Source organism: Cinclus cinclus, chromosome 8 (assembly GCF_963662255.1).
Source record: "Cinclus cinclus chromosome 8, bCinCin1.1, whole genome shotgun sequence".
NCBI classification, from domain to species: domain Eukaryota; kingdom Metazoa; phylum Chordata; class Aves; order Passeriformes; family Cinclidae; genus Cinclus; species Cinclus cinclus.
The window spans coordinates 25,589,576-25,606,859 of NC_085053.1; the positions used below are offsets into that span (position 1 = coordinate 25,589,576).

The 17,284-nt window shown below is 41.4% G+C and overlaps 1 protein-coding gene across 1 annotated transcript in view; it reads right to left on the reverse strand.

Annotated features, from left to right (window-relative positions):
* Positions 1–17,284, reverse strand: part of LRP8 (LDL receptor related protein 8) — a 167,340-nt gene that overhangs the window by 32,225 nt on the left and 117,831 nt on the right. Inside the window, exon 4 of the mRNA XM_062497017.1 lies at positions 4,196–4,324. Within this exon, the coding sequence (XP_062353001.1) occupies positions 4,196–4,324 (129 nt within the window). The remainder of the gene's footprint in view (positions 1–4,195; positions 4,325–17,284) is intronic.

Sequence of the window (17,284 nt, forward strand, 5' to 3'; positions counted from 1 at the left end):
GGGCTGTCACTGGCATAAGACTCCTGCAGGAATTCCTGGCTCTCACCTCAGCCAACTGCACAAGTATGAGTATGTCCACTGCCTGCAAAAGTTCTCCATGATCACTACCTCTGTGCTATAGCTAGCAGAATAAACCATGGTATGGATAAATAATCTGCTATCAATGTATCAATGAATACATAATTTCACTGCATCCAGCTGTTGGGAAAGGGGAAAATGGTGCACTTCCAACCCCTCATCAGCAAGACACAATTTCCATATTGAGTGCTATCAGTGGTTCAGGTGAGAACCAGTGACACAGCCAGAAGAGATGGGGCCAGAGCCTTGTTCTCTGTGAGCATCCGAGTCCTTTCAGGTGGAATGTGTGCATTAAAGGGGTTCAGTGCCCTTTCAGCTGGTACAGGATGGCAGCTCTTTTATTCTAAAGCCACTCACAAGCGCTCTCTGCCTTCCTGAGCAGCTGACAAAACACTGCTTACTGTCTCTCTCAGCAGAGATTTAAAAAGTTCTGCAGTACTAGTCCACACAGACCCTGAGTTGTGTTGCTGTAATTACAGCCTCTCATATTTAATTTCTCTTTTAGTCTCAGTAAACACATTCCTAAGCTTGTCCAATCCATTGTGACAAAGGTTGGGTGCACTGGAAACAGAAAACCCTCACCAGGGAAATAAGGAAGCTGCCAGCACCTCCAAGCCAGCAAATTCAAGACTGCCAACCCTGACCACCTATGACTACAACACACCTGGTATTGTGAAGACTCAAATTACTTCTGCTCCAAAAACTGAAAAATACAATTTTTCTTTTTATGTAGTCTTATTATAAAAAGGCAGGTATTTTAATTTTCAGAAATTGTTAGTGCACTGGAAGTCAGTAGTGTTCTTAAAGTCTGTCTGTTGGAAGTCAATTATTGAGGCAGATGGGCACTTAACTACCTATGTGCAATTAATCCTTGGTGCAATTACAGCCTGTGGAGACAAATCTGGATCCCTGATCACTGGTGCTTTATCCATTGCAGGTGAAAGAATCTGCAGTTTCCATTGCTTCCTTGACAAGTTCTTCCACAGGGTGAAAATCACGCCATTTTGTCTCCTCACTCAGATTCTCTACTTTTGTCCCCGAGTCTCTGAAAAACTGCTTTCTCCCCCCAGCTGCCTGTGCCAGTGTCTGCACTAGATACATTTCACATGGATTCAAAAAGCAATGGTATCATTCTGAGAGGAAAAATCCAGCAAGAATTACAAGGTTCAGAGCAGTAACTGGACAGGAGACTGCTGGAGGAGGAAGAACCATAATACACCTACACTGTTCCTACAGTTTTGGATGATTCTGTACCACGATCATTACTGTCCTCTCCTGCAGGAGATCCTCCCTGAACTTGGGCTGTGAACGTTCTGACACAGGGACAGTTTCTTGCACAGTCTCAGCACAGCCAAACTTTGCTCCTGGATACCAGCACAATCTTGTTACTGGTACAAATTACCAATGCAGAAATGCAGGCATAAATAAGGTTCATAAACTCCATATTAAATCCTCTTGAAGAATTATAAATCCAAGAGGCAGTTATTCCTATCAAAAAGTAAGAGTATACACAGTTAAAATATTTTTAAAGTGCCACATGAGGTTGCAGTAATAGCTTTATTAACATGTATTTAGAAAGAGCTTAGGGTTTTTTCTTCTGGATGCCCTCACTCACACCATCCTCAAGTCATCATCCATTTGTTTTTTTGCACATGTAGGCTCTCACCACAGAAATTATCCTGAGCACAAATAAATCCCCTTCCAAACATTTATCCAGCAAGATGTGTTATTTATAGGCAAGTTGGTCAGCTCTGTGACAGGGTGCAGTGCTCCAAGGGGCTGCAGGTGACAGGCAGTGCCAAAGCTTCTTAAAAATGAGAATAAAAACCCGAGTGTAGAGATTAAATTAACAAAACAAAGAGAAGAAGGGGTCTGAAGTGGTCAGGATATTGTGTGCTGCTGAGATAAGAGGAAATAGAGAAAGGAGGATTCTAAACAGAGAAGAAATGGGAATGTTAACAGAGTATCAGTGGATAGGCTTAGTGAGGTTTATCAGATTTGGATAAGGGAGAGGATAGCTATCAATCCTCCACAAGCTCCCTGATGAAACAGCTCACACAATTGTTCTCATGCATGAGGAAAAGACCTTCATTTGACAGGCAACCTCTCTGAAAGTGCTCCCAGTACGGCCATTCAGCAATGCCTCCTGTTTCCCTTTCAAAGCAAGTTTTGACCTCTGAAAGATGCTGAGTTGAGATCTTAGGACTGAAAGCTTTTGATGTTTGCACCCACCCAGGATGCTCCAAGTTCACCTGTCAATGCCTTTTCCCCTGGTCCTTGTGCCAGAGAATGGCCCATCCCACAGCCAGGCTCATCAGAGATTTCCAGTGTGTGGGGACAACACTCAGTCATTAGAAATTGGTTGAAAGTTACAAATTCATTTCTCACCAGTTACCCAACAACCATCAAAATATGGTTACTTGTCCTTGGATTAAATTTCCATTTTTAAGACCCTGCACATGCACTAAAACTGGAAGCTAAGTAAGAGTAGAGGTGCTGAAACATCCAGAAAAGAAACACTCAGCTATTTCCAAATCCATTAATAGCATCATTATGCTCAAATTGTGTCGCATTCAGAACATATTTACATTCATTTTGGGGGTTACCTTAGGCTTTGAAAACAAAAGGTTCAAAGCAATTTTAAGTAGATTTTTATTATAACTAAAAGACTCCATGAGACCATTCCCACTGGTGTGAGCAGCAGCAGCAGCATTACATCAGGAAAGGCAGTGTAAAAATTGTTCTAATTTCACTAACTCATATCAGGAAAATAGCAGTTACAATTATCTTCTGAATTTGTCTCTAATTCAAGCCTCCCATTCAAAGAAAAAAAACCTGCATACTAAAGGGAAAACACTCAAGAGTTTCACATGGAAAACCAATAAAAGAAAAAAAAAAGGCTAAGAAAAAAAATACTTTTACAAAGAGAGCTAAATAGTGGAGTAAGTTCCTCACAAAGTAAAAGCTTTGGTAATACTTTGTTTGATAAAGCTGACTGCAAAGCAATAAGTTTGTCCACAACGCTCCACTCAGAGCCACAAAATGTTCATGTAAAACATATTTCATTATACAGCTTCAAAGAAAAGATATAATGTGGATTATGAATTGGGCAGGAATTAGAACCCAAAATCCAGTTTTCAAATGAAAAAACTTCAATTTGTGCTTGAATGTAATCATTCAGCCCTTTCACCAGTAACCTGGAAGTAAAAATAACATTGCTGAAAGCAAATGCAACACTAGAAATATTGAGGGATGGGTAAATACACAGAATTTGGAAAGCTTCTAAAAAGCCTGGGATCATTTGCACACAAAGAATTTAATAAGAACAATATTAGAAATTAGAAAGGTGATTTTACTTCTGCACAGACTGGCAAGACTGATATTCCCTAAATTCTGGTGGTTTATGTAAAAAAAAAAAGTTGGAAAACCAACTGGAATACCAAAGGGAGCCACAAGAATGAGTCAAGCATTCATACAAAAGAGAATATTTGACATCAAGAAGCATAAAGAACTTATATATTTGGTCGACCAAAAAGGCAGTCTGAGAAATGGTTTCATCACACAATGTAGGAGTTTTCACAGACTGAAAACACTGTTAAAGGGCTCTTTCATTCTGCAGAATGGCCTAATAAAAGACAGTGGACATTTAGGGACTGAATTTAAAACAGTTATGGGTACAGAGTACATCATTCTCTCTCTGTCCACTGAAACCAACAAGCTATCAATGTCCAGGCCTATCTATTCCACCCCAGCAGAAGCCAGCCTGAGTCTGTCCCCACTCTGCAGGGACAAGGACACAGCAGGAACCTGCTGAGCCACCACAGAGGAAGGTTTGGACCTTATTTTAGTACTTTCCGTATCACCTGGGTGTTAACTCTAATAATAATAATAATGATAATAATAATAATACCTAATTCTCTACAGAGTTTACACACTCTCCAGCCAGCCCCAACTGGAGAATCCTCTTTTCCTCTCTGTCTCTAAAAGTCACCACTTAGCACTGCAAAGCAGACTGAGTTTGTTGGCAGGAAAAGTCATCCCTTTCCATGCAGTTTGTAACAGCCACTCCAGGACTTTTATAATCCTAAATGGAGATGTTGGATCTGTGTTAACTCACCAGGAGTGCAACCAGCCTCATCAATTCCACTTTCACAATCCTTCTGCCCATCACATCTCCACGACAATGGGATGCACTTGTTGCTTAAGTCTCCACAGCTAATTTTTTCAGATGGACACACTTGTTTGGCTGGAAGAAAAAAAAACCAAAGAAATAAACAGAAGTTAAACATATTTCTAAACATTTCTAACATTGTTTATGATGTTAAAGTTACTTTGAATGGCTCAGTACTGAGACACACTGGAATGAAATCCCAAGTCAACCTGCTGCCTCTTCTATCAGGTCTCCCTGCACAGGCTGCCCTGGGAACGAGGCCCTTCCTGTCCCTCCAGCCTGTGCCTGCCCCAGCCAACCCCTTCCAGGACCATGCAAATAAAACAAACACCACCCCTCACTCTTAGTTTCAAGCCTAACTCAGCAGAAATGAACTGAGAAAGTTGTTTCAACAGACCAAGAGGGATTCCAGCTGAGAACCTGGGGCTGGTTGATACAGGGAGGGATGTTCAGTGCAGCACCAGCACTGCCTGGCTCTGCCTCCTGCCCAACACACTGAGCTGGAGCTGTTGAGTCACTGCCCCTGCACACAGCACAGCAGCTCTGCACAAACCACCTCCAGCTAAGCCAGGAAAAACAAATCCCCTCATTTTAGTACAAGGGTGTATGTCTATGTTTGGAAAGGCAATTTCTAAACATAATGATCTGGGCAGACTGTGGTCAGCAAAGCTGAGGAAAAAGCAGCAAGGACAAGCAGGAACTTGCAGATGTTTAACAAACTGAGCTGTAACTGTGTAAATTGAGGACAACTGTGATGTCAGACATGGAGACACAGGAGGACCCGCAGAAAGCAAAAACCCCAGTACAGGCAAGAACACAACTATGAAAAAGAATCTGCCAGATTTATCTGGAACCAAGTCAGCTGTGAAGCTCATTCTCTCATAACTAGTTTGCATTGCTAAAATTCCTACTTTTCCCCCCTTCATACCAGTGTAAAGAGCAACAGATCTATATTTATTGTGACAAGGCTGCTGAAATGCAAAATGTTTCGCAGTTTAAACAATTGTTTAGCATTCTGGAATCATCATCCAGTTTGGCAGGATTTGCTTATTAAACAGACCAAAAAAATAATGTGCATTCAAATAGTTCTTCCATTGGTATTAATGACAGTAATGCTGTGTATGGCTGCAGGTCTACTGAGCAAAGGGAACCTAAATTCTAAATTAAAACTTTCACATCACCATGCCCTGGTAAAGGTATTTACACAAAGTCAATCAGCTTCCCAAGTGCTGAGCAAAAGAGGATGAAAATTACACCTCCCCTTGCATCTACACAAGGAGGCTGGGAAAGGGCATCTTAGAGCCCCAAAGCATCAGTCAGCCACTTGGACAGCAGTGCCATTTCATGCCTGGATTTCTCTGTTTTACCGCCTTGAAGTGTTATAAGAAGCACTTTTGAGAAGCTGTGGGCAACCAATACATCAAGAAAAATTAGCTCCTGCCACAGACAGACAGTTAATAACAGATGTAATGAAGTTTTAGAACCCTGAGGCATGACAGCATTTCTGTTGAAATTTGCTCACTGCATACCTAAATAACATTTATGAATGTTGCACGATTACAGGGGAGAGGAAAAAATGATCCTTGCTTAGGCTTTGGGATTATTTTTCCAGCAAATAAGTAATTAAAAAAAAAATCAGAAAGGTTCCCCAGCAAGATCCCACCAAGACCAGTGGATCTGCCAAGTCAGGCCAGGTCCTGTGTCCCCATCCCTCTAAGCTGCAGGTTTTGTACTGCCCATCTGCAGTAAGGGTCAAGACAGGTGAGAACATGTTCCACACACCTGATTTTGAAGAAGGTGAAATACAATCCTAAAATGGTATCATCACACAGTGGGCTCATTAACCAGCAAAAAGGTTACTTATGGGTCACAGTTTAAAGTATGGGCATTACTTTTGCTTGGCTGCTGTGGGCAGATGCTTCATAGCTTTGGGAAGCTGAAAGGTTTGGAAAGGTATGAACAGAAGGCTCCTATTTATGGAAAGCAATCTCTGCGTTAATCATCTCCCTGACAGAATAATTACAGACATTTAAAATATGTAAATCAAAGCTTGAACTTTCAGGGATACAGCAATAGAAACTGCTGTTGGTCACAGTTCATCAAATCTCTGTGTTCCAGTGGTATTTGCACCCAAGCCATCATTACATGGAAGCCAATGCCTTGTAAGCACCGGCAGGTAACAGAGAGGGGATCTTGCACAAAACTCAAAGCAAAACCTTGGTGAAAACACATCTGCATTTCCAGCAAGTTGGGTGTTTTCCTCCCGTCTCCCTGAAGAGGCTGCAGATGCAAGTGGAGGTCATGTTATTGTCCATGCTATTAGAGAGGCTTTCAGCAACTGCAGTCCAGACTTAACTTAATTTCTGTTTCTGTGAATGGCTTACACAAACCCAGGCCTCTTGAGCTGACGTGACCAAAATGTTTTGTGCAGCCAGAAAGGAAAGGGTTAGTGCTGTGTGTGATGGCGAGTGCTCTTACCCTGGAAGCATTCTGGACCAACACGAGTTATAGCAAGATCTGCCTTTTCAGAAAAGCACCATTAAACAACTTGGTTGAAATGTCAGACACATCAAGACCAATTTATCACAATGAACTGCAAATGCCAAGGATGGACAACAATGGTTTATTTATAAGGAGACAAGAGCAAAGAAGACAAGAAGGTTCCATTTACTCACTACCGCCAATGGCACATTCTTCTTTCTCTTTATAGGAGGCTACAAAGTCTTTCAGAGAACCATAGAGCCTAACTGGCGCCCCACTGTTTGCTTCCTCTTGTGCCACTGCTGTGCTTTTCAGGCTCCGGACATCATGTATATTCAAGAAAGCCCAAGAAAACAAAATTGATTTACTTTCAGAAGACCATTTGTCAGGTTCTCACCAAACAGGTACTCTAAGAGCATACACAAAATGCAATTAAGCAGCTTCTACTGGTGGGAAACCCACAAGACTTTTCATCAGCAGACTGAAAAGAATGCCCTTTGTGGAAATACATCATCTTACAGGTCTGAACAGCTCCTCTATCTCTGCTGAAATAACTCCCATCCTCTCCAGACTGCCCCTTGTGGTTTTCCCAGGTTCTTCAGAAGTTCCAACCCAAAACTTTTTTTCCTACAACAGAGAAAACTCAATACTAAAATGGTTTATTTTCTGCCATGGCAATGAACTGTTCCCACAAATATTTCCACTATTTTTATTATGGAACTAAACATTCCTACCTCTCTCTTTCCTCCAGCAATGGTTTAGTTGTCAGCTTTTTTTTTTTTCTTTAAAGGAATGTTTTTTAACAAGGAACTCCCTTCCGCAAACACTGCCCTAAATCTTCTTTTGCCACAGCTGGCAGAACTGCCTCAGAGATGTACCAAGAACAAAGTAAGTGTTCATACCTGCCCAAGTACAGGTCTAGAATCCAATTTGTTTCCAGACAAAACAAGCCAAACTGGTAAATGAGCAATTGTTCTACAGAGAGGGGGGGTGCTGACAGGCAGAGATTGCTTAGGGAAATTCAGAACTCAGAGTTCTCAGTCACTGAAGATTTGTGATTCAGAAAAAAATCTCAGTCACAAGTTTGCATATATAGCTCTTTATATATATGTGTATGTATATGAATGTATATCCCAGTCTACACTCACTACTGACTTACAACTCCAAGTTTCCCATTGAAGTATTTAAGGTGCATGAGAAACACACTTTAAAATCCATCTTCTGACTTAAAATATTGTCACAGCTGAAGGTGTGTCTGACTGGTACTGTCCTTCCCTTGCCCCTTCTCTCAGCTGTGGGTGGGTGTGAGGGACACTGGCCTCTACCAGTTCACTCTGCAGCTCCAGACAGGTCACTGTCATTTTAGTTTACTTTACTCAACCCTTCAAGACACATCAGATTCTGGGTGGGATTTTACAAGGTGTGTTACATCATCTTTGTTGTACTTGATCTCTGTGATGCCTTCCTTGTGACACATTACCATCAGAAGTGTTTTTGTGGGGACAGCAACATCCATGGTGGATGATTCCCACGTGCTGAGAGTTTCTTTGGCCCTGTGCACAGAGCAGTGTGAGCACACAGCGAATCCCCTGAACCCTCAGCTTTCACTGGGTGCTTGAGTTTGGATCTGTGCATCACCAATACACAGAGACAGAACACACTCGGGGGAATGCTAATCAAAGAATTGTTCCCACTAAGGTTAGCTGCACCGAACTCCCCTTCTGTCATGTGGAGCAACACACACAAGAAGCAGCCTGCTGGGACAGCAAGACTTACATGAACTTGTAACTTCTACAAAAGCCAATGCAACTCATCCAGCAGCAGTACTTGGGCTGGTCACCCTATCTGTATTACACATACACTTGAGATCTCTGAGAAAATACAGGCAACTCTACAATTTCAGTTGAAAGCAGCCCAGGCCAAAACAAATGTCATGATTAGTGGCTTAAGTGAATTAAGATTACAGCAGTGAGACTTGGAATGAGACCAACCCACCACCAGTGACGCCTTTGTTGACAGAAGCAGCCACCCCATCCATCTGCTCCCACAGGAAACTGTTCTGGTCAAACTGGGGCACACTAGCAACACCAATTCCCAGGACCTGGGAGCTTCAATTGATGCTACCTGACTCTACATCTGTGGGTGTGTAAGTACAGGCTGACGTACCATAACCTTTGTGGCAGCATGCAAGGGCACAGAAATAGCAAGAAATCTATTCTTGCTCCACAAAAAGATGATTAACTTATGGGCACTGCCTTTAAACTTTCAACATAAATTAAGCAAATCAAGACAGATTAAGAAAGGTGACTAAGGAACTGTACCGTAAAATTCTTGTGTGCTTGTAAGAAGGGCTCCTTTACACCACCATGTATTAGGAGTTTCCAACTCCTTTACCATGAAAGTGGAGAGAGAAAATAAGCTTAGCACACAAAGGGTTCAGCTTGTCTCTAAGAGACAGATAGCAGTTACCTTGCTTTTGTACAGATTAGCACATTGGTAATTACCACCTCTGACATCAGTGTGAAATAATCAGGAATTCAAAATCCCAAGAAATAGAAATAAAGACTCACTGTCAGAATAACAGTGAGGTAACTTTTATAGAAAAAGTGTGTTCCAAAAGCACAGACACTACAAACAACCTCAAGTAAGAAATTTTTTCTCTGGTATTGTGCCAACAATTATAACAGGTAATAATATAAACTATTTTTGAGCACAGTGCAAGGAGGTGAGAGATCTCTATAGCAGTCTGCAAAGACAAATGGCATCAGGTTTTAGCTAAGCTCCATGTCTCACAACATGAGCTACCTGCATAGGTCAGGAAGAATCCCAGGTTCAGAGCTATCCTGATATATTTGGAATACTGAATACTGTCACAGCCCAGGACAACAAGCTGCATTGAAAGGACTGCTACTCTTGGGTTTCCAGGGCACCATTTTATCTTCCATTCCTGATTGCTATGTCTTACTCGTCCACTTCAAAAATCAAAACTACCATCAAACTTGGCTACAAAAAGCATTTCCTTCCCTCAGTCTGACTGGCAGGACTTCAGCTGATTTTGTATCCCTGTAAACACAGCAAATACTCTTTTGCTGCAATCATCTGAGCGCCATCTCACCTAATTAATCTCAGAGCTTCTCCAGATACTGTTCCACTGGCACTTCTGTTCTCTACCTGATGTGCCCAACATGCCCTGCTGCTGAGAAATAAAGTTCTTAAATTCCAGTCAGTTGGCTTGTTTAGGGTAAATTCAAGTCTACGTCAATGTCCCATGGTAAACAGGATGATTACATGATCCTCCTTGGTGTCAAACTGCAGGAAAATTGTGATACCTTCAGTAGGAATCAGAAAGTTTTTAAATTGCCTTTAAACTGTTCCTTATGGTCATACTTCTGAAATTTCAGAATTTACAAAGATCATATGTTTAAAAGGAATGGGGATATAGGATGCTGATCCTCATTAAATTCAACTTTTTAACCATCTAGTGCTTGTAAAACAACAGTGATTTTTTAACTGGTATCTATAGAAGACACTGACATTCCCCCACTGTCAAGTCTGGTTGTGCACAGAGAAACCAGTTTCTAAGAGACCATGACAGGTTATTAGGCATGAGAGAGATGCACATGATACAGTGAGGGCTTTCTGCTCCAGAACAAACTACATTTCCTTACCTGCCATTGCACACATGAGAATTCATTGCAAAAGTTCATTCCCTAAAGCAGCTTTTATGCCCGAGCACCTTGAGACAAAAGCTGCCTTTGCAGGGAAACGGAACAGTTCCACAGATACTGTCAGCAATCCCTCAAGGCCAGTCCTTGCCTTGCCCTGGACTTTCTGCTCCCCCCAGCCCTCTCTGTATTCTCAGCAGTGCTCTGATGGCTCTGATGTTAAATGCCTCGAGGCACTGCTTTGGTCAGGGATGCACAGATCCTTTAATAAACTTGAATGAGACATAGGATAACCCTGGGATTCCAACTCCATTCCTTGCTACCATTTTCTGCAGATTCTAGACACCAATATACCCAATAACCACGTCCACACCACACTGGTGGTGTGACCTGCTGCAGAGCTCAACTCCACTCCACGGGGCAAGGCAGAATGTGAACAACAGAATGAGGCTGGTGCAGTCCAGCTGCATCTGAATAAAGCATTATTGCACAGTGTGCAGCCTTGGGAGGGCCCAGGAGCCACGTGCCACCTCTGAATGCCAGGTTCTCATCTTGCCTGGCACCACAGCCATATGGTCATGAGAAACATTTACTCAGATTAATCCAGAGAAGAAATGAATACAGCCCTGTAGCAACAGCCCTGCTTCATGACAATGAAGCACAGCCCTCATTGTTTAGAGGAACAAAAAGGGGACTTTGATAAACTCAAGTCAGAGGCTGTCTGCCAACCTTCCCCTCTCTTTCTACAAACTTTGGCCCTTTTCATGTCTTCTTGATGGAAAAGGAAAATCTGCAGTTTACCCAGGACTTAAAACGGAGAGCTGTTTAAAACCCTAACATGGTCTCTCCCTGTGAAACCACCAGACTCTCTTGACTTTCTTTCTCTAAGCCAGATAGAACTTGCCTTCAAGAGGAGCGGTGTCTCTAAGACATGATTCTGGCTACTGAAAACCTGAGTTTCCACATCAGATTTCTTCAGATCACTTTGTACTACTTAATATTGTGTTTTCTCTTCACTGGTGGTTTTGTCTCATCTCAAGGATCAGTCGGTCATGCCCTTAGCTTGGCACAGAGGCAAGAAAATACTAATAAAAACCACAGGGAAAATCCTAGCCCTCAAAATAAGAAACCAGAACAGCTGAAGAAGAACCTTTTCCTGGCAGAAGTAAAGCAGCAACGTGCACTGCTGATCTCAGTTTCATAATAAACTGACACTTGACTTTGGTAGTTAGCAAACACCCAGGCCTGCCAGCAAAACCCAGGACTCAAAATTTTCTTTAGAGATAGTTTTCTAATAGAAAAGCTATTAAATATTCCCTTTTGTGAGAGGCATTTTTCATGCTCAATCAAAAGCAAAGATTTAAAAAAAAAAAAATCCAACAATGACATGACTTTGTTTAAGGTCAGAAAAAATACTCTGCTTTTTTCTACCCCGAACATAACATCTTCTTTAAACTCTATTGTTTCTAGAGCTAGTTTGAAAGAGAGTGATGCACAACATGGTCCTGTCAAACCTGCCATCCCACCACTGTCTACATCAATAATTACCCTGTCAATCTACGTACACATTGCCAGTTGCAATGCAGTTCAGCCTTTCCTTCCCTTCTGTATCAACAGGACTAGGGGAGATCAGGGGAGAAAAGAGAAAAAGAAGAAAAAAGGGGGAAAAATAAAAAATAAAAGGATTTTGCCTTTTCTATAGCTCAGAAAACAAATGGAACTCCAATCTTTGACATGGCTGAGAGCTGAGCTCTGTTTCTCAACACAGATCCTCCACCTCTGCTTTTTTCCAAGGATGCCTGTTGTGAAAAACTAAGTCTGCCTACAAACAACCTTTAAAAATCTATCATGATCCACTGTGTCCCCCCTTGACTAGTGATGCGTGATGCTTTTAAGGCAGTTCTGATTCAGACAAGCCTCAGGAGAATAAAACACCCGAGGGTAACAGCTGACCCACAGACTGGTAGCAAAGTAACTGGGAATCAGCAGAGTTCAAACACAGACAAGCTCTGGGAAGAAAGGGGAGTGTCAAGGAAGGAACCATAGTCGGGAGGTTACGGCGGCACAAGCTGGGCATGAATGGAAGTCAGCAAATTAACCCTGAGAAATGCAGCTTCTGAAAGCAAAACGTGTTCCCTGCCCGAGATCAGCGATTCCAGAGCCTTGTGGACAAACAGATTTGTGAAGAACGGAGACTTTCTCACGCAGCCCCAGGTGACAAATGCATGTGCTGAGATGCTGACCAGAGCCCTCGGGCCCTGATGTGGCACAGGTGGGCAACAGCCTCAGCTTCCACCCCAAAGGGGACTCATTACAAATCTCGTGCCTAGCCAGGTGTCAGCGTGTGCCTAATTCCCATTACCTCATTAATTATCCCTCGGGCACACCAGAGCCCACCCTTGATACAAAGCCCATCCCTCCTGTCTGAGTTGGCAGAACCATGGGAAGAGCTGATCTCCACAGAAACTCAGGTGATAACCATGTTCTGCTGATCTGTACTGATCCAATAAAGATTCCTGCTTTATTCCTAGGCTTTGGGTCTAAATGCATTGCAGCTTTAACAACATCAACTTTCTTCACTAAAGATTCAGTGATAAAATACTCCAGATTGCAGCACACAATAAATCAATCATCCCTCCCTGTATGGATTTGTAACTCAGCAGTTTGAAAGCATCTTGGAACAATTTCTGCACAGATACTTTTAGATAAGGGACAAATTTACTTTTTATTGAATCAAATGTTAATTGACTGGCTTTGGTTTATAGCTAAAAATGACAGTTTTCTAGGCTCTCTTCAAATTGCTGGCACTGTGACCCTGAACTGTTGAAAAAATTAGTTTCTAAAAATAATTCATTCTCTCCATTGGCAGTATCTCACTTAGTCTGAGCCTACCAGACATTATCACCTGGGTCATTTGTCAGATTCTTATACAAACAGCTAAGCACAGCACCAGGACAGATTTTTATCTATTTTTCTTCCTATATATTAATTTCTAGAATTCCCCATAATATGCATCCCAGAGTGCTCTGTTTCTATTACAGCAAATCCAGAAACAAAATTCCAGATGGCAGCTTATTTCATACATATTCAGGCATATTTAGGCACTTGACTTCTCCACTCACTTCTTAGGAAGCAAATTAATGCTCAACTCAAAATAAGGTTTTGAAGCACAGTTTAAAAAAATTCACCTATATCGCACAATTAGCAAAAATCAATTACCAGATACCAGTCTGAATGTGAAGATGAAAAAATTATTGTAGTTTGTAAGTACTGAAAATAATAACAAAAATCCTTTAAGTTGGAGAAATGCCTCTGCAATGGTGACTGTGTTTCACAGGCCCAGCGCAGACTGGATTTGAGAGAACGGAGCAGGTTGAAGCAAACATCCAGAATGCTACTGGATGAACCCCGTGGACAGCTAGCCTGGCAAGAGGGGTTTTGTGGGAACAAAAGAGAGCAAAAAAACTGTAATGATCCTCACAGCATCCATACACTGTGCTCATTTAGCAACCAAGAAATATGAGGGGCCAACTTCTACCTCCAGTTCTTTCCAGCAAGGCCGCAAGAAAGTACTTGGCCTGTAAATTGAGATGTAAAACATTATATATACATATATAAATATATAAAACTAGTATACAAAATAGATGTAAATTGTATTATATAAATTTTACTGGCAGTAAAAATTATATAATCAGGAAATTTATAAAAATTTATATATCAGGAGCTGGCAGCTCCTGTCTCTCACTCTTCCTTATCACTTAGGCAGTAACTAGGAAATCGTCAGATATTCCAGTACCATCCTGAAGATAAGCATAGTTTGCTATCTGATGAACTCCTAATGAATATACTGTTAATTGCATAACCTTCCTTCAGCACAGGAACTTTTCTGTTCATCAAGGGCATGGATAAAACGGCTTCTTTGCTTTGGAGCATCCTTGTAATTAATAATATATTCTTCACACTTCTAAATATAACCCATAATGAGATGCTTTAAAGGATCCAAGCTGCACCTTTCACCAAGTGCTTTTGATCAGAAGGGAAGGAGCCAGAGCCTGTTCAGACAACAGAGGCTGCTGGAACAGCGACTGTCGCTTCCCCATCCTGAAAGGCTGCAAACGACTTCAAACAGGGCTCAGCAGCAAAACATGCCAAAACAGCTTCCTCCACCTAAAACACTGTCTCGTTATCTCTGGGCATATTCTGTGCACATCAGAGATGAAAAGAAATATATAGATAGTATATATAATATAGTCTACATAGATGTATATTGGGTAACTTCTATCATTAACATTCTACTCATTAACTCCATGAAAACTCTGCCATCAGTCACAAATTAGGTGATGAGCTACTACAATGTGAAAAATCTCCCCAGTTATGTTTGCCATCCATGTGACCTGGCACCTCTCAGAAATTTCTCCTGGTTTTCATGTGTTGAGAAAAACACATCTCCAAGGATCACAGAACAGAAAAAAAGGTTTCTTGATACCTATGGCTTTCTCTGGAGACATTTTCCAGAACTTCTTTATGCTGAGGGTGGCAGAGCACCGGAACAGCTGCCCAGGGAAGTTGTGGAGCCTCCTTCTTTCTGGAAACATTCCCAACCCACCTCGACATGTTCTTGTGTCACCTATTCCAGGTGACCCTGCCTCAGCAGGGGCATTGGACTGGATGATCTCCAACCCTGACAAATCTGTGATTCTGTGACCTTCAAATAATGATCCATAGCTGGGGAGAAGAAAGGAGAGTGGTTCTCTCCCACCTGTGGAATTCTCTTAATTAAACAAAACCATTTTTGCCCTGAAAATTCCTTCCCAGTGATTTGGATGGAGTATTCCATGACTCTGGGGTGGAGTTTCTTCCAGTGTCAGAGCCTGCTGTGCCTTGCAGCAGCTGGGCCAAATGCCTTCACCTATAAACTGTGAGCATCACTGCTGTCTGTGTGCAGCAGCTGAGAACTTCCCATGTTTAAAAGCCTAGGACCATTAAATGCTTGCACAGCAAAGGCTGACTTTCTACATCAACACCTCGTTTAAACAACAGCGTATCTTTAAGACAGGTACCTATTTTGATTTACAGATTTCAGTCAGTAAGGATTTCTGTACAAAGTGAGTCTACTGTATTTGCCACTACTGTTAAGAGCTGTATCTCATCTGTGTGTCTCTTGTTTCCTGGATCAGGCTGATTTTTGCTAAGCTAAAGAAACAATTGTGTGATGAAACCAAAGAGACAGGTGTAAATTGATAAAGGCAACTCTCTACCCGCTCTTCCATTAATCAAATACCAAATACCCTTCTAATAAGGTTTATTTTTCAACTTTAATCATGTGAGCCTTGTAAGGTTGTTCACAGCCCCTTTTCTAATATCCTTTCCCCTTTATAACAGCTGCCCATGTCTTTTACCACCTCTCAACCACCTGCCCCCTTCAATTTGCTTAGCACGACCTCTAATTACTCCGTAAACTACATTTTTCTAAGCTTTATGTTTAAGACAAATCACATATCACAAAATACACACAGTAGCTTATTAACATTCACAATATCTTATTAACAAGGTCATGATTCAATCAAGAGCCACCGAGAAGTGACAAAACTCTTGGTTTCCCGTAACATGTTGACTTGATTTTTTTTTTCTTTTTTTAAATCTTGATGTATTATATGTTCCATTATCAGGCTCTCTGTGGCTTTGTCCAAAACTAACAACAGCCAGTTCAGGGCACACAGCTTTGGAGTTGAATTGTTATTGTTCTAGCAGTCAGAAACTCCAGGTTTGGGCTGCAGACCTTCTACAGCAGGTTCTGTGCTGTGCTCTGTTTAACCTTTTAAGCCACCCTAAAAATACAGCTTTTACTAACTTACTGAAACTTCCACCAGCCTTTCAACATCTGCAAAACACAGTAATGCAAGTTATAAAAAAAAAACCAGAAACACACATCAGAAAACTGACTGGCTCTGTCCCTCGCTGAGAGTTTTGTCAGTGCTTATGCTTTAAAAGCCAAACCTTTAATAGCTACTGTTGCATAGCAGGCACTTAATTAAATGTGCAAATGCAACTTTTTCCTCTTTCTTCTGAACAAAAATTAGAAATGCTTTCAGTATTTATTCAGTTTCTGCCACTGCAGCCTATACTTCCACTCTCATTGACCACTATTACACTATATGGATTTGTTTTTCATAAAGGATTCCTTATAATCCTTCCTATACCTGGCCACAAAATTGTCATGCTTGGCTTCTGGCTTTTCTTATTCAATAAATTTATTACCTCTTTCTTGTACCTGGACTGTAATAATTTCAACTCTCAATATTATGGATTATTACACTGAATTTCCTACAGCAACTAAGTTTCCATATACAATTAATGCCTCTCCCCAGTAATCTGCTTCTCTGTCCTCATAACTAAATGTGGTAGTCAAATTGAATAAAATAACAAAAAGATAGGACATCTTGAGGGGAATTTTTACATCTTCAGTGAAAATACATGGCAGGGCAAAATGCTCTGACAGAAGAAAAGGCTGCATCAAAAGCCCAGCCTGTACTGGATGACAATCCATGAATGAAGAAATTGGGGAAACTTTTAATTGGAATTCATACTCTCTTATACACCAAAGAGTCGATCAAGCCCAGGACATAAATGAACAGGAGTCAGGGATGGATGAGAAATCAAATTCACAAGTTCTGGTGCTCCTGAAGTATTTGCTAACTCAGTGACTGAAGTCAGTTTGCAGCAATCCCAAGCACAGAGCAAGCAAGAGAAAAGCTCACAGAAATACAGCGTAATGTGGTTCTTGAGGGCTGGTACATGATTTTTTAATGCTTTCAGCAGGAAGACTTTCTTTCCAACCTACTGTAACTAAAACAAGCAGAAAACATGTCTGTCACCTGTATAGAAGGTA